Source organism: Marmota monax, unplaced genomic scaffold (assembly GCF_021218885.2).
Source record: "Marmota monax isolate L192 unplaced genomic scaffold, Marmota_monax_Labrador192_F-V1.1 WCK01_AAM20220418_F8-fsc00030, whole genome shotgun sequence".
Lineage (NCBI taxonomy): Eukaryota > Metazoa > Chordata > Mammalia > Rodentia > Sciuridae > Marmota > Marmota monax.
The window spans coordinates 14876414-14901138 of record NW_026691988.1 but is presented as its reverse complement, the minus strand read 5'-3'; the positions used below and the strand labels follow the sequence as shown (position 1 = coordinate 14901138).

The 24725-nt window shown below is 39.6% G+C and overlaps 1 protein-coding gene across 3 annotated transcripts in view; it reads right to left on the bottom strand.

Moving 5' to 3' along the window:
• The window catches only part of Stx11 (syntaxin 11), a 47006-nt gene extending 25285 nt beyond the window's left edge, over positions 1–21721 (bottom strand). The window contains exons 1-2 of one of the 3 annotated variants that reach the window (XM_046450799.2): positions 21585–21721; positions 21189–21359 (exon numbers count right to left, since the gene is read on the bottom strand). In XM_046450799.2, the coding sequence (XP_046306755.1) occupies positions 21189–21261 (73 nt within the window). In that variant the 5' untranslated portion in view covers positions 21262–21359; positions 21585–21721. Of the gene's footprint in view, positions 1–13868; positions 14078–14215; positions 14420–21188; positions 21360–21584 lie in introns of those variants that run through there. The other 2 variants (XM_046450813.2, XM_046450807.2) reach the window with 2 other exon arrangements.
• Between the last annotated feature and the right edge of the window lie 3004 nt (positions 21722–24725).

Sequence of the window (24725 nt, the reverse complement as noted above, 5' to 3'; positions counted from 1 at the left end):
ACCAAGATGGTTGAAGAGTTTTGCTTTTCGTGAGGTGGAAATGGGAAAGAAGGTTGACTTTTTTCCTTAGACTTTCATTTTTCGCTAAATGTCTTACAGAACTGACTAAGTACACATAAATTTGATAAAATTAAGAACTAGAAAGAAGAAGAACAGCCAAACCAAAAGCAGCAGCAGCAGCTGGGCCTGGTGGCACATGCCTGTAATCCTAGCTACCTGGGAGGCTGAGGCAGGAGGATTGGAAAGTTTAAGACCAGCCTCAGCAATTTAAGGGAGACCCTGTCTCAAAAGAAATAGAAAGGGCTGGGGATGTAACTCAGCGGTAGAGCATCCCCTGGTTCAGTCCCCAGTATGTGGTGAAGCCAGAAGCAGGGGTTTTCTGGAAACACAAACCACCAACCACAAGAGCAATCCTGTGAATTTTGGCTTGTGGGTAACCAAGAATTCTTTAGGAGGTCTCTGTCTCTCTGCTTAGTTTTTCTCTCTCACATTAATATCTCTTTACAGATTTCACTTTAGAATTAACATGTATTCATATTTACAAGTGGAATCAGAAACTCTCCCTAAGCTAATTTTTTGATTAAACTAAATCCAAACTTTCCACCAGGGTTTAAATAAAACATTTGAAAAAGAAAATGATCCTAAAATCAATCTCAAATAATAAGTGATTTATTTTTTATAAATTGAAAAGAACATAGTAATGGCAAATTGAGGGAAGTACTAGCAGACATTAGCACCTATCATAAAACAGTAATAAAAATAATAAAAGTGACATTCAGCAAACATAAAAATAATAGAGACAAACAGACATGAATAAAACATTGAAAAATAGACCAATTTAAAATGTTAGTAGGGGCTGGGGATGTGGCTCAAGCGGTAGCGTGCTCGCCTGTCATGCGTGCGGCCCGGGTTCGATCCTCAGCACCACATACAAACAAAGATGTTGTGTCTACCGAGAACTAAAAAAATAAATAAATATTAAAAAAAAAAAATAAAATAAAATAAAATAAAATGTTAGTATATGTCAGTATAACATTAAAAATGTTAGTATATGAACAAGAAGCCATCAAAATAATATGGTAAAAAAAAAATGTAAGCAGGGCTGGGATGGAGCTCAGTGGTAAGAGTGTTTGCTTAGCATGTGTAAGGTCCTGGGTTTGATTCCCAGTCCCTCAAAAAAAAAAAAAAAAAAAAAAAAAAAATATATATATATATATATATATATATATATATATATATATCAATGAATATGCAACCAAGCTGGCTTATTTAGTTAGACAAAACTCCATTCTCTCTAATCCTTACCATAAACCCATAATAAGCCTCAGAGTTATCAAAGAATTAAAAATGCAAAATCAATAACAAAATATTAATAGAAAATAAAGGCAAATGTACCAATATTTAAGGATAATAATAACTTTCTATGAAATTTGAGGCTGTGGAAGATATATAAAAGAGAAAACCAACCAAATTCTATGCATAAAATTTGAAATTTCTGTGTGGGCATGGTGGCACACAACTGTAATCCCAGTGACTCAGGAAGCTGAGGCAGGAGGATCACAAATTAGAGGCCAATCACAGCAATTAAGTGAGACACTCTCAAATAAATAGGGCCTGGGATGTAGCTCAGTGGTAAAGGGCCCCTGAGCTCAATTCCTAATACACATACACTCAAAAATTGAAATTTCTGAACAACCAAAAAAAAAAAAAAGAATACATAACATTAAAAATTAAAGCAGAGGTTGAGAAAAAAATGTTTTTACCAAAATAGACATAATGAAAATAATCACTACTGCATAAAGAGATAATCCCAACTAATAAGAAAATTATATAATAATAAAAATGGGGCAAATATGCAGAAAGACAATCTTTAAGAGACAAAATAGTCTCAAAAATGTGAAATATTATCAGCTATTTAACAAAGAAATATGAATTAAAAATAAGATCCTAGTTTAGACTTACTAACTTAGCAAAAAATGACAAAATATGACCAGAATGACCAGAATACACAATTTATCTATGCTTTAGTTGTTGGGACTAAACTGAAATAATAAAAACGAATATATTTATTGTGTTTATGCTGCTGCTAACAGTGGTGGGTGTATTTAAACTTAGATGTCAACAAAAAGGAGAAACGTATAGCACCCAATGTTTCAGCATAATTAATAACTTGAGAAATCTTCCAACCAAATAAGAAAAATATGCTGACTAAGCAGGACTTTCCTCTGCCAACAGTTAATCTTTTCAGGTGAGTTGACACTACTATAATCTGAGTCCTTGATGAACACGCTCCATCCTCTAAAGTGCCATGCATTTTCAAAGAGAAAAGATTCCATTTTGCCACCACAGCCTTTAACAAAAAATTCAAATTCAAGATTTCGACTGGATTCGAAATGGCTAAACCAATTACCCTAGACTTTAGCAACCTACACACAATAGAAAGTTTAAGAACAAATGTCTAGAATTATTTCCTGATCTTTCAAATGCTGCTTTTATACAGAATTTACAATAAAACCAAGACATAAGAAATAAGAACATAAACTAAATAATACTTGAACTAAATTGAAGGAATACATAAAGGATGGGCGAAAGACTTGTGAATCCTTGACAGATAGGCCGTAGGACAGCATGGAAAGGCATCTATTCACTTAACGCATCCTTCGAGGCTGACTTACACATCCTCTTGCCTTCTGTTTTTTAGTTACATCTTTTTGGTGTCTATGTTGTCGAGATGCTGGAGTTCAAATTGACTTACATGGGACACAGCAGAGTATTACACACCCCTCTCCTATGCCAGCAAAGTGTGGCTTTGTGGTGACTTCACCTGTGCTTACCTAGGATTAGTCAACCGGGAGGTTTTCAAGGTAGAAAATCAGAAGTTAAATATGCACATGATAGCAGTTGGCATATTCAGTTTGTGATTTCAGGTTAAACAAGAAATGTTTTTGTTTGTTTGTTTAGTACTGGGGATTTGAACCCAGAAGCTCTCTACCACCGAGTTACACCCCTAACCCTTTCTATCTTTCTACTTTCATTTTGAGATAGGGTCTAGCTAAGTTGCCCAGGCTGACTTCAAACTTGTGATCCTCCTGCCTCTCAGCTCTCGAGTTGTTGAGATTATAGGCATGTATTACCATGTCAATCTGGTTTCTTTTTCAACCCAAGGGCTGCCTGTTCATTTAGATACTAACTTTAGGATTATTCATTTATTGAATATAATAAATGAAAGTGCATTGCAATAAAAATACTACAAAAATTCAAAGGTTAAAAAAAATCAAGGATAAGGAAAATATAGGTTCATCACAATACACTATTCAGTCTCTAAGAGGGGGAAACCTCCTATCATTTGTGACAGAATGCATGAACCTGGAGGACATTGTGCTAAGTGAAATATGTCAGGCACAGAAAGAAAAATACCACATGATCTCACTTATTTGAAACCTAATACAATTGAACTCAGAAATAGAGCACAGAGTGATGGTTAATGGAGCCCAGGGAGGGGGAAGAATGATGGAATTGTTGCTCAAAAGGTACAAAGTTCCAGATAGACAGAAGGAAGAGGTTTTGAGATCTTGTATGACTTTAATCAATAATGTATTGTGTATTCAAAATAAGAGAGCAAATTTAAAATGTTTCACCATAAAAAATGATAGGCAAACAAGGTGATGGATCTGTTAATTAGCTTGATTTACTCATTCCACGTTGTATACACCTATCAAAGTCACACTATGTCCCACAAATGAATAAAATATGATGTACCAATCAAAAATAACTTTATTAATAATTTTTAATCAAAAAGTTAAATCCTGCTGGATGCAGTGTACATGCCTGAATCCCAGTGGCTTGGGAGGCTGAGGCAGGAGGATCACAAGTTCAAGATCAGCCTCAGCAACTGAGTGAGATTCTGTCTGAAAATGAAAAATAAAAAGGGGTGGAGATGTAGCTCAGTGTTCAAGTGCCCCTGGGTTCAACCAAAAAGTAGTTGTTCCTATACCCAATTAAGCTTACAACTTACTGTGAGAAATAAGAAGGAATAATAATAATAACAGAGCAAGATGTGGTCACCAAAGGAGAAAAAGGAGCCAGCGTGAGCTGCTAAACCGGGTGGAGACTATGAATTGCTACACCAGTGTTGCTGCCTCTCTCATGAAGCATTGAAGGTGAAGTGAAAAGATGAGAAGTCAGAACAGACACCCTCCTCTGAGTAGATGTGCTTCCCCATGGTCCCCCAACAAAACCCAAAGGCTGATCTGTCAAGCACCTTCCTAAGCCAAACAATCAGATCCTTAATTTTCTAAAATCTGTAATGAAAGTTTATATGTTCAGAGCTGTCAGTTTATTTTCCTGCACTGCATATTACATATTGATGAACAAACTACATATTGATGAACAAACTCACTCCTAATAATGACACATTGAGCAAGACACACAAAAACTCCTTGTTTCTTACTGTCTGTTTTACTCAATAAATGGAAGAGTCCTTTTCTTCTTGTCTCCTTGCCAACATGTGTGCTCACATACTGGACACACACATGTGAAAGATTAATCAATGTTTTCGAACTAGATAGACCCAAAGATCTTCCTTTGTTAAAAAGAGGTCCCCTGATGCTGGTTGGAGAGACACAGGCCTGTAATCCCAGCAACTAGGGAGGCTGAGACTGGAGGATCTCAAGTTCAAAGCCAACCTCAACAACAGCGAGGCACTAAGCAACTTAGTGAGACTGTCTCTAAATAAAATACAAAATAGGGACTGGGGATGTGGCTCAGTGGTTGAGTGCCCCAGTACCCCCCCCCCAAAAAAAAAAGAGATTCCCTGTCTTGTCACAAAAGTCAGCCTCCTAGCTTCTATTTTGATATAAGTTATGTTTCATGAGAATGAGACATTTTCTTCAACCTTAGGCTAGGCTGGGTTCCCAGCTCTACAATAGCATAGTGTTCTTAATTGTTCTTTTTTTTCTTTAATGCTCACCCATAAGCTCCCCAGGGGCAGGGGCTGTACCTGTTGTGTTTGCAATGCCCTCCTAAGCATCCAGTATCTAGGAAATCCTCAATAGATACTTGATGAATAAATATGCTCACTGAATGCTTATTTTAATTTAATTTTTTTATGAGGCTAGCTTTTTTTTTGTACACAGAGATGAGAAAGGCATTCCTTGTCCTCACAGGCTGGAAGGGAGAATAATGATAATAAATGCAATAATAGAGAGATCCATGGGAGCACTTTGACAGCTCAGTGGAAGATGTCAAACTCAATCGCCTTGATGGGGAGGAAAGCTTCCTAGAGAAGATGGTGTCTGAGCTCATTCAAAGTGTTTTAACAGGCATTATCTGGGTAGGGAGAAGGGGAAGGGGACCCAGATAGAGACAATCTGAACAGAGGCATGAAGCATGGAGGGCATAGAAACGACAGCAATTTGGTGCTGCAGGAGGGAATAAGACACACCAAAGTGTCCTAGCAGTTTATCAGATTATTCTTTGAGTGACTAGTATTTCCTGCAATGATCTGACACAAAATTGACAGGCTAAAGTGCTTTCCCCTTTAAAAAAAATTATTGCCTATTTCAGTGACTTAGACAATATATTTGCCTGCATTTATGAATGTTTAACCTTCCTTCCAAAAGATTCGCTGATCCTATTAGATGGTCATTGAAGTTTTATGATAATACCTCAAAACTTCATCTGGCTTAAGAGTTCCCAGAACCTCCCAATACTCTAGAAAGTTTACTAATTCCTGTAAATTCATGGATTCCCCTCCTTTGTCTGCAGCCATTGGGCAAGTCTTGTCCTGCTGCCCGAGATAGTGAAAGGTCAAGCCAGGGGCACACCTCCCCCTCCCCTCCCCTCCCTTCCTCTTCCCCCTTCCTCCTCCTCCTCCTTCTTCCTCTTCTTCTTTTTCTTCCTATTCCTCCCCCTCCTTTTTCTCCTCCCCCTCCTCGTTCTCCTCCTCATCCTGTTGCTACGGCTTCTTCTTCTTCTTGCTAGCCAAAAAATTTGGACTAGACTCTTTCTTGTTCACTTCAGAAATTTAAATGGAAAGCAAGGGACGACTCTCACTATATCAAGCCTGCTGGGACTCAGCAGGCTCAAGCCTGCTCCTCTGTTGAGGGCTTCTAGGCAATTTGAAAAATCCCAACATGCCTGGTTGTCATCAAAGGCATAAGGTTTTAGAGCAATAGTTCTCAAATTAGAGCATGTGTCAGAATCATCTGGGGAAAACCTGCTGAAAATGTGAATTCACGGGCTTCACCCATAGGTTGTTCCAGTGGATCTAGAATGTGGCCCTGGACTTTTGTTTTCTGGATTTTTCTTTCTCTTTTTGTTTGGTATTTTAGTTTTTGTTTTGAGATATTCTACGTAATTCTGATGTTTATAATTTATAGGTTACACACTAAGATTCACTGGACAGGTTTGGGACCGATCAAGGGTTTAGGAAAAAAGGGGTTGGGGGGGGGAATTGTAGCCTAATGTAGTTATGCACTATCTAACAACATTTTGCTCACAGACAGGCAGCTGTATGAGCATGGTCCCATAAGATTACAACGGAGCTGAGAAATTACTACAGCCTGGTGAGCCTACAGCTGAAGTAGAAGCAAGAGAAAAGGAAAATGCAGAAGAAAAGAAGAATCACCAAGAACATTCACAGTGAATGGTATGTAGAAGCTTCTGTAGATCTCAACAGGTCCCTTAAAAAAGTCTAAAAACATGGACTCCAACACCAAAAGGCTTTCATTAATAGAGAGGAATGTTCATGGTACATTATCTGCTTTTGAGCAAATCTATGATTAAAACAACAAACCAACCAAGCAACTCACCACCAATATATTTCTGATAAAAGTAACAACATCTCAAGAACAGCCTTGGGAAGATCCTTCAGCAGGTGCTTCAGAAGAAGGCCTTGTGACCATAGCAGGTGACAGTTCCAAGCCTGTCAGTGCCCCTGAAGACCTTCCAGTGGTATAAGATGTGGAGGTGGAAGGCAGTAACAGTGGTGATCCCAACCCTGTCCAGGCCTAGACCAATGTGTGTTTGCATCCTGGTTTTAAACAAACAAACAAACAAAAATTAAACAGCCAAAAAATAAAAATAAATAAACACAATAAAATTAAATTGAAAAACAGAAATGAAGCTTATAGAATGAGGCCATAAAGAAACAAATGTATACAGCTGTACCATGTACATGTGTTTTAAGCTGTTATTACAAGAGTCAAAAGGTGTTTAAAGATGTAAAAGTTTATACTAAAAAAAGCTACAATAAGATAAGTTTAATTTATTGTTGAAGGAAGAAAAATATTCTAAAAATAAATTTAACGTCTGGGTGTGGTGGCACATGCCTGTAATCCCAGCACCTCAGAAGGCTGAGACAGGAGGATTGTGAGTTCAGTGCCAGCCTCAGCAAAAGTGAAGCACTAAACAACTCAGCGAGACCTTGTCTCTAAATAAAATACAAAAATAGGGCTGGGATGTGGCTCAGTGGTCGAGTGCCCTGAGTTCAAACCCTGGTACAAAAAATTAATTAATTAATTAATTAACATAGCCTGAGTGCTATGGCTTCTTCTTCTTCTTGCTAGCGAAAAAACTGTGTTTGTAAAGTCTCTGGTAGATCCAGTCACATCCTAGGCCTACATATTTGCTCACTTGGAGCAACTTCTAGTCCTACAAGCTCCATTCACAGCAAATGCCCTGTAAGAGTGTAGCGTTTTAAAATCTTTTATCCTGCTTTTTTACAGTTCTTTTATTATGTTTAGATATACAAATACCCACTATTGTTTTACAATTGCCCACTGCCTGCAACATTCAGTCCCATAACATGATATACAGCTTTGCAGTCTAGCACACTTGCTTCATGGTGGCGAAACAATTCTGAAGGCCATCCCAGCCCCAAAGCTTAGAGTTGTGCACACACTGAAATTCCATTTCTCCCTCTAAGCAATCCTGCCATTTCCCCTCTCTACCCTGTGTCATCCCCAGATCATTTCCCAATAAAAACTTCCTATGCAAAAGTCTCATGGTGTCTGCTTCCTGGGAACTTGTCCTGCAACAGTGAACTTGCCTCTTTCCATCAAGAACTGACAGAATAATGTAGCTGACCTCTGCACACAACATCTAGGGTATGAGGTGGTCACTCAATTTCTCTGGAGCTTCCTTCCTCTATTAAACATTAATACAGACACAACAACAACAATAGTAATACTGTTTTTCAGGCTGTTATGAGAATTAAAAGAGAATACATATGGGAAAAGTTTGTAAATAATATAGACCTACATAATATTGTCACCTAAACATATTATGTTGGTTTACCATACAGTGATCAGGGAATAGGGGAGGGGGAGGGGGGAAATACAGAAATATTATGAAATTCAGTTTACACACTATATCTTACTGTACCCCAAATCAATAGATTTGTGTCACCAATCAATATGACAAGGTACATAGTAGAAAATTATAACTAAAATCAGGAGAAGAGATGTGCATGACTGTAAGCCTAAAATGGAGAAACAGACAGAACAATATTTGTTTCACATGGAAATTCTCAGTTTCCATATGAAGAGTAATTTCCACTATTCCGAAAAGCTGAAATTGTATATCATTACCCAATAAGTTACGCAAGGAACATTGCTCCATATCTTTGGATAGGGAAACAAGTAGAACAATTGGGTATATGCTATGGAATTACTACTCTAGGAGACTTGGCACCTGAATTATCTTAGTATTCACTAAAAAGATCAAGAAACAACTTTCAGTTAAAAAAATTTAATTATCTCAAAGGTAATTGAGAATTATCCATTCTAAAACTCTGATTTACACTAAAAATTAGGAAATTATGAAGCTTTACAAGGAACCTGAGTGAGACACACAGCCAATGGACGGTATTCATAAGTTCAGAAGGAGTGGCCCACAAGGGCTCAGCTGACAGAGGGCTTCACTGCCAGGGAAAATCACAGAATGGTTAGCACTGGGAGGGGACTCAGATCTACCAGAGTGCTCAATTCCAGCAATTCCCATCTCTCAGAAAAACCAAAGAAGTGAAGAAGCAGGACAAACCTACATGAAATATTGGCCGAAACCTTTCCCTTTCTTATTATCCAAGCACTGAATGGATTATAGCTGGACATACAGAATTAAAACCAAGGACAGGTATGTGGATCACCCCAGAAAGCCTTCTGTGGCTCTCATACAGTGGGCAATTAACAACATCTTGATCTCCTGGTAAATCTGAAGAAACGTCAAATTAAACACGTAATTCATATGACAAGAAAACTTTTAAAACTTTAAGTTTTAGATATCTGAACATTTTAGAGCTTAAAATTTCCAGCAACTTTGCTGATTCAGTTTGGGTACAACATTAATTCAGTGTTTATAACTCCTTTTTTTTTTTTTTTTTTCCGTACCAGGGATTGAACCTTGGGGCGCTTAACCACATCCCCAGACCTTTTTGTGTTTTATTTTGAGACAGAGTCTTACGAAATTGCTTAGGACCTTGCTAAATTGCTGAGCCTGGCTTTGAATTCATAATCCTCCTGCCTCAGTCTCCTAAACCTATGGGATTACATGCATGTGCTACCATGCCCGGCCATTGTTTATAATTCTTAATTGGTCCAAACTGACAGTCTTTGAGGAAAAGATAATCAGATCCTGCTTTCTGAACAAAAATCAGGGTGTCAACCCAAATCAGGGTAGCTTGAATCATCAAACAGAATAGTGATGAATTTGGGCTAGATATTTTGATGGGTAGTGGGAGGGATAGGGTTGTTGTTCCAAATGCCTTTTGGGGGACCAAAGCATCTACTTAGATACCTCAAATAGAAATCAAGATCTGAATCCAAGAAACTGGAATCATTCTTCCAAGCTAAAACCTAGAGGGCAAGGACACAGCAGAGGCAGGAGAGGCAGGTAAGGCACCTGTTTCAGGGTAAAACCAGAACAAAATAGGCCACAGATGACAGATCACAAGGCAGGGACATATGATTTGAAGTTGGTGCGTCCCTACCTACTTTTGCTAGGTGACTCTTCCACCAATAGCCCAATCCATAGATTAATAACCTCCTGTCAAGCCAGGCTTCCTGCCTCCCTGTGGAAGAGCTTAGCAACAAAATACACCTAAGAAACACAAAAAGCTGCCAACTAAAGTGGACACACATACATTCTAATCCCAACCACTCAGGAGCTGAGACAGGATGATGCAAGTTTGAGGCCAGCCTCCGCAACTTGGTGAAAGGCTAGCTCAAAATAAAATAAAAAGATCTGGGGTATAGCTTAGTGGTCCACAGCTTACCTGGCATGCACAAGACCCTAGGTTCAATAGACAGTACCCCAAAAGAAAAAAGAAACATCAAGAGCTGAATATACAATGCTGGGAAAGCATGGTAACCAAGACAGCCCTGTGGAAACAATGGTTGAAGTTCTGGGAAACTTCAGGTCCTGTGAGTCTCCATTAAAATGTTTAAATTCCCAGGAGAAATTTCTGATCTCTCCACATTTATTCCTAGATCAATTGTGTATTTTTTTGAATAATGGTGATGAAGGGGTGCCTTATGGCACAAGAGGGCCTCTGAAGGCCTATCTTGTGTATTGGGGGTATTCCTGGCAGGGGAAGAATTGCTGGGATGAGAATGACTCCAACTTGGGTTCACATAGTCCAAAGCCTCATTTGTTCACTGAGAAGCATATTAGAGCAGAGTGGTTTAGAATGCATGCTTTGGTGCTTGGGATCAATTCCTGGCTCTGTCAACTATTAACATTGCACTTTTTCCACCCATCAAGGTAGCTTCTTCTCTCACAGGTTCCTGTAAGGAGTAAAGGACTTAATCCATGTAATGAACTTAGGACAGTATGTGGCGCAGGTATTTAGCTATTATTAACCATCCAAAACTGTTTAAGGAGAGCACTGATTATATGTCAAGTACTGTGCAAGCTACTCATCATCCACCAGCCCAAACCTTTTCTTCCACTTAGTAGGATGATCCTATCCTGTCATTAACTAGAAATGCAGGTATCATCTTAACTCCTCCCCCTTTCTCACTGTACACTTTAAAGCTGCAACTGGGTTCTACCCATTGCACATCTCTCAGCTCCTTCCCCCTTTTCCATTGCTCACTGTCACTGCCTCATTAAAGCCTTCTTTAATTTCTCACCTCGGATATTACAATAATGTAAGGTCAAGGTCACTTTCAGCTATTCTACTCTATGCCTTATTTCCCTAAATTGTTTTGCTTTTTAAACATGTGTCTGACAACACCATCCGTTTGTTCAAAGGTATCTAGAATAAAACCACAGCTCTTACCTGGCACATGGACCTTGGTGATCTGGCCCTGCCTGTCTCTCCAGCCCTCCCCCAGTGCCCACACCACAGGCTGGAGTTTCCTGACCACACAATGCTGTTGCACTCTGCTGTATGTGTTCTTCTTTCTTTGGGGTCTCCTACCTCTCCATCTGCCAAACAGCTCCTCCTCTCATGTAAGGTTCATTATTCAAATCAATAAATACTTCTTATACCTGTCATGACTCAGGCCTTTGTCAAGATCAGGGAGCACAGTGATAAATAAAACTCTTAACCTTTTTTTTTTCTCATAGAAAATGTAACTTTGAGAGTCTCAAAGGAGAAATGAAATGTGAAAATTTAAGTAAAAATTTAGCATTGGTTCCTCTTCTGGTTGACTATCTCAGAGAAATGGGAAAATTTAACATATAGTAGTTCCATTTATCCTTGGAAAATATGGTCTAAGGACTCCCAGTGGATGCCTAAAACTGGATAATATTCATCCCATATATACTGTATTTTTATACACACACTTATGATAAAGTTTAATTTATACATTAGGCACAGGAAGAGATTAATAATAATATTAAGGTAGAACAATTATAATAATGTATTGTAATAAAATTTATGTGAATATGGCCTCTCTTCCTCTCTCTTTGTCTCTCAAAATGTTTTATTATTTGTGAAGTTTTTATTTAATATTTTGGAGCTCAGTTGACCCCAGGGAACTGAAGTCATGGAAAGCCAAACCTCAGATCAGGACAGACTTCTGTACAAGAATAATGAGCATAAAGTTGCTTCAATATAGTGTTATAAAGTTATAAGCTATTAATTAGCCACTCCATTTGTTAAAAGGCACATAACTGAAAGTGCCTGCAATTATTCAGGGGTGATAATAGATGGTTTATTTTTATATGGTCATTAGGTCATATGAAATATGGTTAACTCAAATTCCTTAAAATCATACCTCTCAAGTGTATTTTTAAACCACTTGTTGAAGGAAGAATAGGCTGCCTACAAAGATAAGCTGATGACTCAACTAAAACCTTCCCTGTTCTTTCAGCAATGACCTAATGCATTCCAAATCCCAGAACTGCAGAAACATCAGTAAGACTGGGATAGAAACTCCACTCTGGTTGTAGACTTATGATAGCACCCATCTTGCTATATTGAATTTTCCAATATAACTTGCTGGCCTTCCCTGAATCTTTAGGCCCTGTGCTGGTTGCACAACCAGAGCTAGGTAAAGAAGCTGGCACAGAGGGTGCCTGGGAACTGTTGTCTCAGGTGGAACTCAGCTCAAGTCAGCTCCCAGGGAGTTGCCAGTTCCCTCTCCCTACTGTGTGTTGACATCCTGTAGGGTCCTTTTCTAAAAGCTACAGTGGAACTTGTCTGCTTTAACATTTTAATTTCTCAACTCTGATATCCACCTTCTTCAACAATTTTCATGTGATTCTAGCACCCATTTAGTAAAGACAAACTGTCTGAAATATTTGATTTCAGAGGACTTACAATCACTTCATAAAATGACTTATTTTTACCATACTGTGAAAGTAATAGTAAAACGGTTACTAAATGATGAAATTAATTTTCTTTTGGGCTTCTGTGGCAAAGCACATGATTTTAAGAGTTATCTTAGATCAGCTTAGTGACTGTAGCTGGTATGTTGTCCCATTAGGCGCTTTGAGAAACTGAAAACTTGAATAGTTACTTTTTACCCGGCCTGCCCCAGTTTGGCAGCACAGGTATTTCACATCTGTAGTTTTATTTTAAATATGGTTGTGGGGGAAGGAGATGAAGCACGGAGCACAAACTTTTCAAAAGTTCATTAACAAGGTCTCACAATTAAGAAAGCGGTCCTGTGAGTCATTTTTGGATACTCATGTGCAAATAACAACTCCTCCCTTTGCTGAGAAATGGCTTAAACAAGTGCGTGAGAACCACAGGAAGTCATGCACATCTCTGCTGTCAGTGGAGAGTAGAAAAGGAGAGAATTCCCTCCCGGTACAATGTGGTTCTAGGCGCTGCCACTACTTCTCTCTATTAACGAAAAAAAGGCTTTCTGTGGAAACTGTTTCAAGGCCGTATCAATGTCTCCATGTTTCCTGGTTCCTGAGCCATATCATCAAGTTCAAGTCAAGGAGTATTCACTCTGGTGTTTTTGAGAAAGAGTACCCTATAGGAAGTGAAGATGTGATCGAACTGAAATGCAGTCCCCCTTAATTAAAACAATAACACTTCAACCTTTCAACTTAAAAGTGGTCCTAGTTAGATGCTTAGTAAATGCTGCCTCTCAACAGGTAGGTTTGAAATAATTCCTACGAAGCACTAAATCCTCAATCTCTTGTCCTCTATAATTAAAAAATAATAACAATGAAGATTTAAACGGCATTCCTCTCTACAGGAGAAACCCAATGCCGTGTGTCCCCAACATACCTACAGGCGGCGTGGGGACCTGACAGATCCGTAATCCTACCTTACCGTACAGCATCCGGCACCCAGCAGCTGGAGTCCCGCCCGTACCCCGCGCTCTGCGCTCAGCGGGACAGGCGCGTCCCGGCTCCGGGCGAGTTAGGGAGAGGGAAGGGGACCCACAAAGAAAAAAACCAACCACGATCCGGGGCGAGCGTGCGAGGCTACAAGTCCGTGCTGTTCGGGCGCACGTCCCGCGGTGGGCGCCCCTACGCCGGGGAAACCTGTTGAGCGCCTCCCCGCCGCTCCGCTCTTCGTGACTCCCGCCGCCGCCGAGGCTGGGATCATCCACCGCCGCCCGAGCTCCGCGCCACCGCGGCCGCATCTGGGCGCCTCCGGCCCAGCCCCCGCCGCTTGGGGAAGCCACCACAGCTGGGGACCACGCCCCGCCCCGGGACGGCAGCGCTCTCCGCGCGCCGGTTCCCGCCCCAACTGCAGTCAGCGCCCTGCTGACTGCCCGGAACCCCGGACACGCGGTGGCCTCACCCGTGCGCCCCCAGACGCTGCCGTGGGCGGCTTGGTCAAGCCTGTGAGAGTGTTTTCCGCTTCAGGCATTCCCTCCCCTCTTCTCTAGCCCCCAGGCCAGGAAGGTGGGCCCGGTCCGGGGCACTGGACTTGCCCGGGGAAACCCCGCTGAGCTGGTGACATTTGCAGTCCAGTGCGTTTCCGTGGCCAGGACGCTTGAAACTGTTGGGAGGTGGGTGTGGCTGCCAGAGGCTGTGGCCAGCCCTGAGCCAGCCCCGACCTGCGAGGCGGAGGCCCGGGAGGCGGGGGTCACAGCAACCTGTATGCAGCCTTCCCATGGCCAGCCTAGGACAGGCCAAGTGAACCTCGACGCCAGCCCTGTCCATTCATTCACTGGATAACACTAAGGCTGCCACTGTGGTAAAAGTCCTGCCAAGATTTCGCCCTCAAGGCTCTGGCAGTAAATTTAGTGTAGAGAGAGAAATGGAGAAAGTGTGTCTTATGTAAAACACACACACACACACACACACACACCCTGCGTTGATGGGGGAATGTCAAACCACGCAGGGAAGGACTGAAAGAGCTCCTGTGGCCAAAGATGAGAACAATTTGTACACCGGATTGCAACTCAAAGTAAAAAATATTCGTGAGTCCATTTTCGTATGAATAAATTATTGAATAAATAAATGGGAAGAGAAGACACCCCCCCCCCGAATTCTAAATATTTTCTGTAGATACTCTGCTCCCAAGGAAGAGACTCTCCATTCTAAGTTTGGGCTGTGCATAGTGTCTCCCTCCAAAAAGTACAGCATGGAAAGGACGAAAAGTAGTTTTACAGGAGAAACCCAAGAAACACTACCTTATCCAAGTGCTCGAGGTCAACATCAACTGCCACAAATCATATTGATGCTCTGTACCTTTGATATGGTGAGGTAAATGGTACTTTCCCTCTATGGTCTTCCTTCCCAAACCCATAACCCTGGTCTTATGAGGAGAAAAAGTCAAATACCCAGAGGGACACCCTTCAAAATCCCGATCAATATTCCTCAAAGATGTCAAAGTCATCAAAAACAAAGAAAGTCTGAATAAACCACCACAACCTAAAGGACCTGAAAACTAAATATAATGTGATATCCTACATGGGATACTGGGACAGAAGAAGGACATTAGGTAAAAAGTGAGGAAGTCCAAATGAAGTATGAGCTTTTGTTAATCAAATATCATGATTGGTTCATTAGTGTGATAAGAATATCATACTAAGGTAAGAGGGTAATAATAGGAGGAACTGGGAACAGAGTTTATGAGAATTCCCTGTTCATTTTGCATTATTTTTGTAAATCTAAAACTGTTCTAAAATACAGTTAACTTAAAAGAAGGAAAATATGAGGGGTGAGGAGTGCTACATTTTAAAAATGGATTTATTGCACAGGCCTTTAAGATAAGAAAATCATTGAGGGAGGAAACAGTGTGCATTTTTGGATTAAGACCACTTTAAGCTTACAGGTATGCAGATATAAAGACTCTGAGGCAAGAGCCTGATTGGCTTTTTGGAGAAACATGTGTGGGAAGAATAGAGTAAGAGAAGGTGGGGCTAGAGATGGAGAACCTAACCTATAGGGCCTTACTGGTCATGGTAGTTTTAAAATTTTACTTTAATCAAGGTAGGAGACATCTAGAGAATTTTTAGCAGAGGTGTGACATGATGTGCCTGAACTGTTGTAATGAGGATAGACTAAGGGACAAAGATGGAAGCAGGTAGCCATGACAATTTTATGCATCACCTTGGCTGGGCCATGGCATGCTTAGATATTTGCCTAGACATTATTCTGGGTATAACATAAGTGTGTTTCTGGATGAGATTAATATTAAATTGGTAGATTTAGTGAAGCAAATTGCCCTTCCCCAAGCAAGTGGGCCTCATCCAACCCAATGAAGGCCTCAATCAAACACAAAGGCTGAGTACAGGACCATGCGTCCTCTCTCTGCCTGTCTTTGAAATGAGATGTCAGTCTTCTCTCACCTTGGACTTGGACTCAGACTGAAACTTATACCATTGGCTCTCTTGCTTCTCAGGCCTGTGGGCTCAGATTGGAACTCCGCTATCAACTCCTATTCTGGGTCTCCAGCTTGCTGAATGCTGTCTTGAGACTTCTTGGCCTCCATAACTAAGCCAATTCCTCATAAATACATTTGTATATGCATTAGCTAGCTAGCTAATCTCTTGATTGTTTCTGTAGAAAGTGCTGACTAATATGAAGCCGAAATAGTGGAGCTGAGAAGTGGTCAGGTTCTGCAAGGACTTGATGATCAATGAAATGTAGGATTGATAAAGAAGAGTCGAAGAGTTAAGTTTTTACTCAGGGCAGCTAGAAGAAAAGAGGCCCTTATGTTGAGATGGGGAAGACCGCCAGAGATGTAGGTAATGGGGTGGTGGGAGGTGGCAAGGAGAGGATTGTTGGGAATTAAGAGTTCTATTTCTGATACTCTTAGTTTGAAGTTGTCAGTAAGGCAGTTTGCTACCAAAATCCCTGGTTGGTCTTCTTGGATTTTTTTCTTGGATTTTTTCTGCATTTGATTTTGCAGAGATGGCATAGAACCCATGGCCTTGTGCATGCTAAGCAAGTGCTTCACCACTGAGCTCCACCCTCAGCTTGTCTTCTTTTTTATAAATTTTGTTGAAAAGTTGGCTCTCACCTCCAGTTTGGTTCTTGGTCTTATTGTTGTTTTGGTTTTTGTTTTAAGAAATGGGAACTCATGAGGACTATAGATAGTTCCGTAAGGCCAGCACTTGGAGAGGGACATGGTGCCATATGAAAACTTGTCATCATGGACACCACTGGCATTCCAAATTTTCAGGGTTTGTAAAGCCATCAGATCTCAGGAGTGGGAGGTCATTTAACGCAACCACCCATCTGAACTGCATGTGACACTGTCACAGCCTTCAGCCAAGTGGTAATCCCACTTCCCCATACCATGTAGTAATCATCAACTACCATTTCTTTTGTTCCATGCTAGAGAATGTGTTTAATCTCTCCTCTTTTATTCTGATATATATATAAAATAAATTTCACCATTGTAACCATTTATGATGTACAATTCTACAGCATCAAATCCATTCACATTGTGAGGTAACTGCCACTGTACATCTCCAGAGCTTTTTCATGCTCCCCAACTGAAACTCTGTACCCATTAAATACCAACTCCCTATTCTCCCCACCAACCCTTCACAACCACCATTTTACTTTGGCTCTATGAATTTAACTACTTTCAGTACCTCATATAAGTGGAATCATATATTTATCTTTTTGTGATTGGTCTACTTCGTTTAGCATAAAGTCTTTAATGTTCATCCACATCATAGAAAGCATCAGAATTTGTTTCCTTTTTAAACCTTAATAAATATTCCATTGTCTGTGTGTGTTTGTGTATGTATAATCTGATTTTTATGGTATGTATATATATTTTTGTACATATAAATATATGCTATATAATATATATATCATATATAAATATATATCATATATAAATATAAATATATATGATACATGTATATTGTTTATGCATTCATCATCAGTGGACACTTGGTTGCTTCCATCTGTTAGCTATTGTGAATAATGCTGCTAAGAACATAATACAAATACCTCTTTGAATCCCTGCCTTCATTTCTCTTGAGTACGTACACAGAAGTGGAAGTGCTGGGTCATACAGTAATTCTATGTTTAATTTTTTGCAGAAGCATCTTACCATTTTTGACAACAGAAGCACCATTTTCCATTCATACCAGCAAGGTGCAAGAGTTTCAATTTCTCTACCTCCTAACACTTGTTATTTTATTAGCCTGTCTTTGATTTCTCCCTATTTGATACCCTGCACAGCACATGATGTTATGCGTGTGGGGGGGTGGGGGGGAGAAATGGTTATCAACCCTGTCTGAAAGGAAAGGAGGTTAAATGAAGCAGCTGTGCTCAGCAAGCCCCAGCTAACATATCTTGTTCTAGATCTGCACTGTATCTTAGCTTACCTACATGTGGCTAATTAAATTTAATTAAACTTAAACAAAGTTTAAAATTCAGTTCCCCAGTCTCATTAGCAGCATTTCAAGTGCTTCATAGTCCCCACCATGAGTGGCTACTATTTTAGGTAGTGCAGAATAGAACAATTCTTTTAATGTGGACAGTTCTTTGGCTACTTTATTGGAGAGTTTTCTAGATCCTTGTAGCCATACTGTCTTGTCTCACAAACCACATTTGGATATATTTTTCCAGAACTGGCTTACTTAAAATTTGAGTTGAAGATGTTTCTTTTGGGAGGGATGAAATGCACTGCTTAAAAACCCTTTGTACATTGCTGGCTGCTCTGCAGTTCTAATTTTCATGTGTAAATATTATACTTCCACACTTGGTGGTCCCGTGTTCTGTAGCACTTGAGAATCCAATATATGAAACTATTTAAGTCTTTTGCTACATCATTTGCCTCCTTTACCTACTAGACTATAAACTTCAAAAGGGCAGGGATTGTGTCTGTTTTATTTACTACTTTTTTCTCAAAGCCTCGCACAATGCCCAGACATTGGGGACTGTCAATACAATTTGTTGAAAAAGTTGTAGATCTGCGCTGTATCTTACCATAGTCACATGTGAAAGAGAGCTTAGGGCCCTGAATGGCTTTTTAGAGGGACATACTCAGAACTAATGAGGCGTACAACTATCTCTCTCGCTCTCCTATAGAAAATAGTCTTTTATAGAATGTAGACTTTAAATTCCTAGTTCCCTCTCCCCATTGTTCTTTCCTCTCTGGTAAAAACAAAAACAAAAACACCTTAAAACTAAATTTCTATGAAGATCTTATATAGTGCATGTTTATAAACACTTGCCAATGCTGAATATAAGGGGAAAATAAATCCTGTATTTCTATAAAATGCTGGCGTATGAGTGACATCTTCTGCTTGCTCCTCTAAATCCATCTTGTCCCTGCCTCCACCCGGCTTTTGGCCCTGGGATGCTGATCTGAATGGGTTATTCTAATGGGTACGTGTGCCCCATGGCTTCTGTTGGGTTTGGCCAGTAGAGAACTCTGGCAGGAGAACCGAGACAGGGGATGAGCTCAGGGAATCAATTTCAAACAGAAGGACTGCCTGTGCCCTTCCATAGAAGGTCAGGGCTTCTCTGAGCTGGTCTGCTTTGCATGACTCTCCTCCTCCTGGTTCTAGATATCCTTTCCCAGTGTTCCACTATAAGCCTTATCCCTGATTTTATAATAGTCCCCTTATTTATAAACCATGCTTCAATTATCCAAATTAGAATGTGCCATCATTTCCCTTTGGGACCCTAACAGAAGCAATATCCTTAATTAGTAGCAAGATTATATAGTCTCTAAAGCCCATCTCTGAAAATTTTCTAACTGTGGTCCTTACAAAAGTGTTCCTTGATAATATTATCATATTCTTATTTCAATCCACTGGTTATCTTTATGAAGCAACCATATTGTGTGCCATATAAGATTTATATAAAATTTTCTCTAGTCCACTCAGGCTCAGAAAAATATCCACAGACAAATTCCTTTTGTATAGAACTTCTCTACACATAATGTAACTTATGGCAATACAAAAATGAGAATTGTGAAGAAGGTTGTTAAGGTTTTAAGTATTTAAATATCTAATAAGCTTTAAAGTGCTCATAGATATGTATTGAAATCTGCAAAATCATCAGTACTGCAAATGAACCATCATTATTATATATAGCCTTACCAGAGAATGCAGATTCTAAAATTTGAAGTGCAAAATTTAAATGTGAATGTATTATTAGCAAATGCCAGATTACTTAAAAAAATAAAACTCAGAATGCTAATGCCAATGTTAAAGCTAAGCAATACTTGTTGTTCCCTTACAATGTACCAAACACTGCATTCACATTTTCATATAACATCTTATTTAACTCTCTACAAATTTAGGAGGCGCACAAAACTCAACCCCATTTGACAGAGGAGTAACTGGAGCCTTAGGGACATCTGTCCACCATTCAGGCAAATAGACATACTAGATTTAAATCCAGGGTCTGACACAAAAGTCCGTGTTTTTAACCATTAATAAAGAATCCAAGAACACCACCAAAGATTTACAGAAGAACCAAAACCAAGGACTTTTCAATGCAAATTACTTTTATCTTGTTATCTGCTCTCAAAGAACATTGTGGAACACTAGATAGACTGGGAAAAGTTATTTTAAAACAGAGAAGGATACAACATATTTCCATGAGATATTTCTATATAACTCTCACAGTTAAGCAAATTTCTTGTTGTTTATAGGAAGCTCATTTACTTTTCCATGCATGGTACACAAAAGAGGGTTAGAAAATGAAAAGTGGAAATTGTTTTATTTTTGGTATCCATTAAATTTCATCCCTGCATACAAATCCCTGCAATGACACTCTGGTCTTTTTTTATTTGAACCTAAATTTCAAGTAATTGAAAACTCTCCTCCCAAATATTTGCATACTTGTTTTAAGAGACCTGATGTTGAATCCATGCTGGCTGCTCCATGTATTCAAACAGACCAATCCTCTGTGACAGAAAATGGGTCAAAAAAAAAAAAATCTAGTCCAGAGATAGTATAATCAATCTGCTAAATAATTCTTCATTGAAACCAATTTTTCTGCAACTATGACTTTACATAACAAGTTGCTAGCATATTTTAAGATAAGACTGTTACTCAATAGTCATTTCTGGTAAACTTTTTGCATCATTGTCCTCTCCTGCGGAACTGATAAAAAGTGAAACAGAAAAGCATACACAAACTGTAACAAAGAAGTCATGCGTTTTGTAAAAACTATTTCGGTCTTCAGACTCTAGATACTGGCTTTGCATAGGAATAATTAAGTTAGCTCTCAAGAGGTGTCCTTTTCACAGGTAGGGTAAATGTTTTTATATCATTTTGTTCATTTAGTTGAACTCACGGCACCCATTGAGAAAGGATACACTCTGCACCAAAAAGCCTTACCCTGAGGCGGAGACCTGGTTTTCCTCTCTTTTTCTTCCCCTTCTTCCATCTCATCTCCTTGCGGCAGCTCCATCTCTTTATTCGTCTTTCTCCCTTTCACACACTACTCAGATGGACCAATTCTTTCTCCTCCGATGGTTTATCATTTCTGTAAGCATTACTTCTGTGATCCTAAAGAAAATTTAAGAGTATGGTATTGGCACCACAAAAAACAAAAGCATTTCAAATGAGGAAGTGATTAAAAGTGACATAATGAAACAGGTGTCTGAGCAGTGAACTCACAGTTGTAACCCGGAGAGTCTTCCCTTGATGATATCTGCCTGGGGTGATGATCTTGTGGAGGAGAAATTAAGAAGCAGATAGGCGTTCGTTCCCCTTTGTCCCCTGTCTCCTTACCTTACTCCAGTGCCCAAGGGTGAGGAAGAAATCTGTGGAAGGGGCTGCCTGGCCTTATATCACTAGGGCTGCTTGTTGAAAGCAGAGTGTCCTGGTGAGATTGCTTGAAACCCGCTGTTCTCAAGTGGGTGATGGACAAAGATAAATTATGAAACAGGAACTTTTGCTAAAACTCTGCATCCCTAGTTGCAAAGGAACATTTACAAAACAAAAGTCCTCCCCCATGCAAATCAGAATGCATAATTGATTACGCTGCAAAAGTGGGTGCTGCAAATAATTTATTCATTCCTTATTTCTTCCATGAACCTGGTACAGCATCTCTCTGACTTAATGGATGAGCAGGAACTTCTTCAAAGAAAAAAAAAAAAAAAATATATATATATATATATGCCTATGGCACCCAGTGTTGTTGAATCATTTCTACAATAATATTGTTTTAATATAATGTAAATACAATGTCACTTAAATGTAAATATTTTATAAATTCCCTATGGCTACAGATCCTTTAAAAAACCATAAGATCCAAAACACACACACCCATTATACTAAGTGAAATAAGCCAATGCAAAAAAAATTTTAAAAGGCCAAATGTTTTCTTTGATAAGCGAATGCTGATCCATAGTGGGGGGATAGGAAAGAATGAAGGAATTTTGGATGGTGCAGATGGGAGAGGGGAGGAAGGCTGTGGGGATGGGGAGGACGGTAGAATGAGACAGACATTATTACCCTGTATACATGTATGATTACACTACTGGTGTGACTCAGCACCTTGTACTGCCAGAGGAATGAGAAGTTGTGCTACCTTTGGGTACAATGTGTCAAAATGTATTCTACTGTCATGTATAACTAATTAGAACAAATTTAAAAAAAGGTACCTCCCCTTTCCCTTCCCTTCCTGCCCCTGATCCCCTTGTTCTATTCTTCTGGTCTCCCTTCTATTTATTTTTTTTAAAATTTCTTTAACATGTACACTCAGAAAAATGAGGAATTATATCCCATCTATGTATGATATATCAAAGTGCATAAATGCATTCTACTGTCGTGTATAACTGATTAAAACAATAAAAAAAAGAAATTGATGAAATTATGTTGTTTTATTGTGTGCACATATGAATATATTATAATAAATTCCACTGTTATGTATAATTATAATGTGCAATAAAAAGGAAAAAAATACACACATTAAAACTACAAAGTAATATAGTATCAATTTAATGTCATTTTGATGAAACAAAATCACAAAGCTTTGTCTTAAAAGTAGAAAAGCACTTTTGGACATTTTTGTATTTCACTTGTTGATGATTTATTTTTTAGTTTGAACACAATAAACACTCATTTTAGTGATCCCTCTTTCTCCTTGTCATGGTTTTTCCTTTTAAACTATAGATTCATCTTGAATCATCCATCCATGATTTATGAATGAATCCGTTATTAATTAAAACTCTCCCTGTATTAGCTTTTCATTGCTGTGACTGAGATACCTGACAAGAACAACTTAGAAGAAGGAAAGTTTATTTTGAGCTCAGGGTTCAGAGGTCTCAGTCCATGGTCAGCTGACTCCATGGCTCTGGGTCTGAAGTGAGGCAGCGCCACATGGCAGAAGAGAAGCACAGTGAGGAGCCATGGACAAGATACATAATACCCAGGGGTATGCCCTAGTGACACAGTTCCTTCAGCCATACCCCTCCTGCCTATAGGTACCACCCAGGAATCCATTCAAATTATTAATTCACCAAGTGGATTAATCCACAATGCAGTTACAACTCTCAGAAGCTAATCATTTCACCTCTGAACATTCCTTCATTGCCTAACATGAGCTTTTTTGGGGGGACTCTTTGTATCCAAACCATAACACTCCCTAAAATAAAATACCAAAATAAGTTTATTTTAATGAAAATGTTTTTATTGAATAATTCCTGTTCTAGTCAGCTTTTTCACTGCTGCAACCAAAAGACCTGAAAGGAACAATTAGAGGAGGAAAAGTTTATTCGAGGGCTCATGGTTTCAGAGTTCTCAGTCCATAGAAGGCTGGCTCCATTCCTCAGGGCTCAAGGTGAGGCAGAACATCATGGTGGAAGAATGTGGTGGAGGAAAGAGACTCAGGCATTGCATAAAGGAGAGAGAAGGAGAGGAAGGGGGAGGAGGGGGGAGAGAGAGAGAGAGAGAGAGAGCACTCTGTTCAGATATATATATATTTTTTAATATGGTGCTGGGGATTAGAACCCGGGGCCTTGTGTATGCTAGGCAAGCACTCTACCAACTGAGCTATATCCCCAGCCCAAGAGCACTCTATTCAACAAGGACAAAATATAAACCCCAAAAGCACACTCCCAGGGACCCACCTCACCCAGCCACCCCCTATCTGCCTACAGTTACCACCCAGTTAATTCTTATAATGAAATTTACCCACTGATTATGTTAAGGCTCTCATAAATCAGTCACTTCACCTCTAAACCTTCTTGCATTGTGTCACACATGAGCTTTTGGGGGACACCTCATATCTAAACCATAACAGATACAATCATATCTAGGGCTAAAGAACTGAAAGTCTGAGTATGACGCATCTCCTCTCCCCTCTCTCATTGTGAATGCAACATAGTTCTGAGGCATAAGTTCTATGTGTGGTTCACACCTACCCTGGTATGAGCTGTGTAGAGGCTCAGCTGGACCCCACTTTTCTTTAGGCTACAGGTAACCCTGCAATCATTTGAGCTTTACTTGGAGGTCAGTCTTTGATTTGTTGCCATGCAGTTGTCAACACAGATGCCAATGGTGAGACTACATACTTACAAAGTTGAGTATGATGATAATCCTGAGTTATAATTGTTTATATTATTATCAAAATGAAATTTCAAATTTGTAGAATAATTGGATCCCTGCAAACGTCAATAATAGTTGGAAACACTGGCCTGGTTTATGGTTGTGCTACATTGAAAATGACGGTACAGAGGAAAGGAGACTGAATTGGTGACTGAGTTCTCACCTGGTATTCCAGGACTGCCACAGTCTGATCCCAATGCATCTGACAGAGAGGCAAGACATCAGCCAGGCACGGTGGCCTGTAATCCCAGGGGATCAGGAGGCTGAGGCAGGATGATCATGATTTCAAAGCCAGCCTCAGCAACATCAAGAGACTAAGCA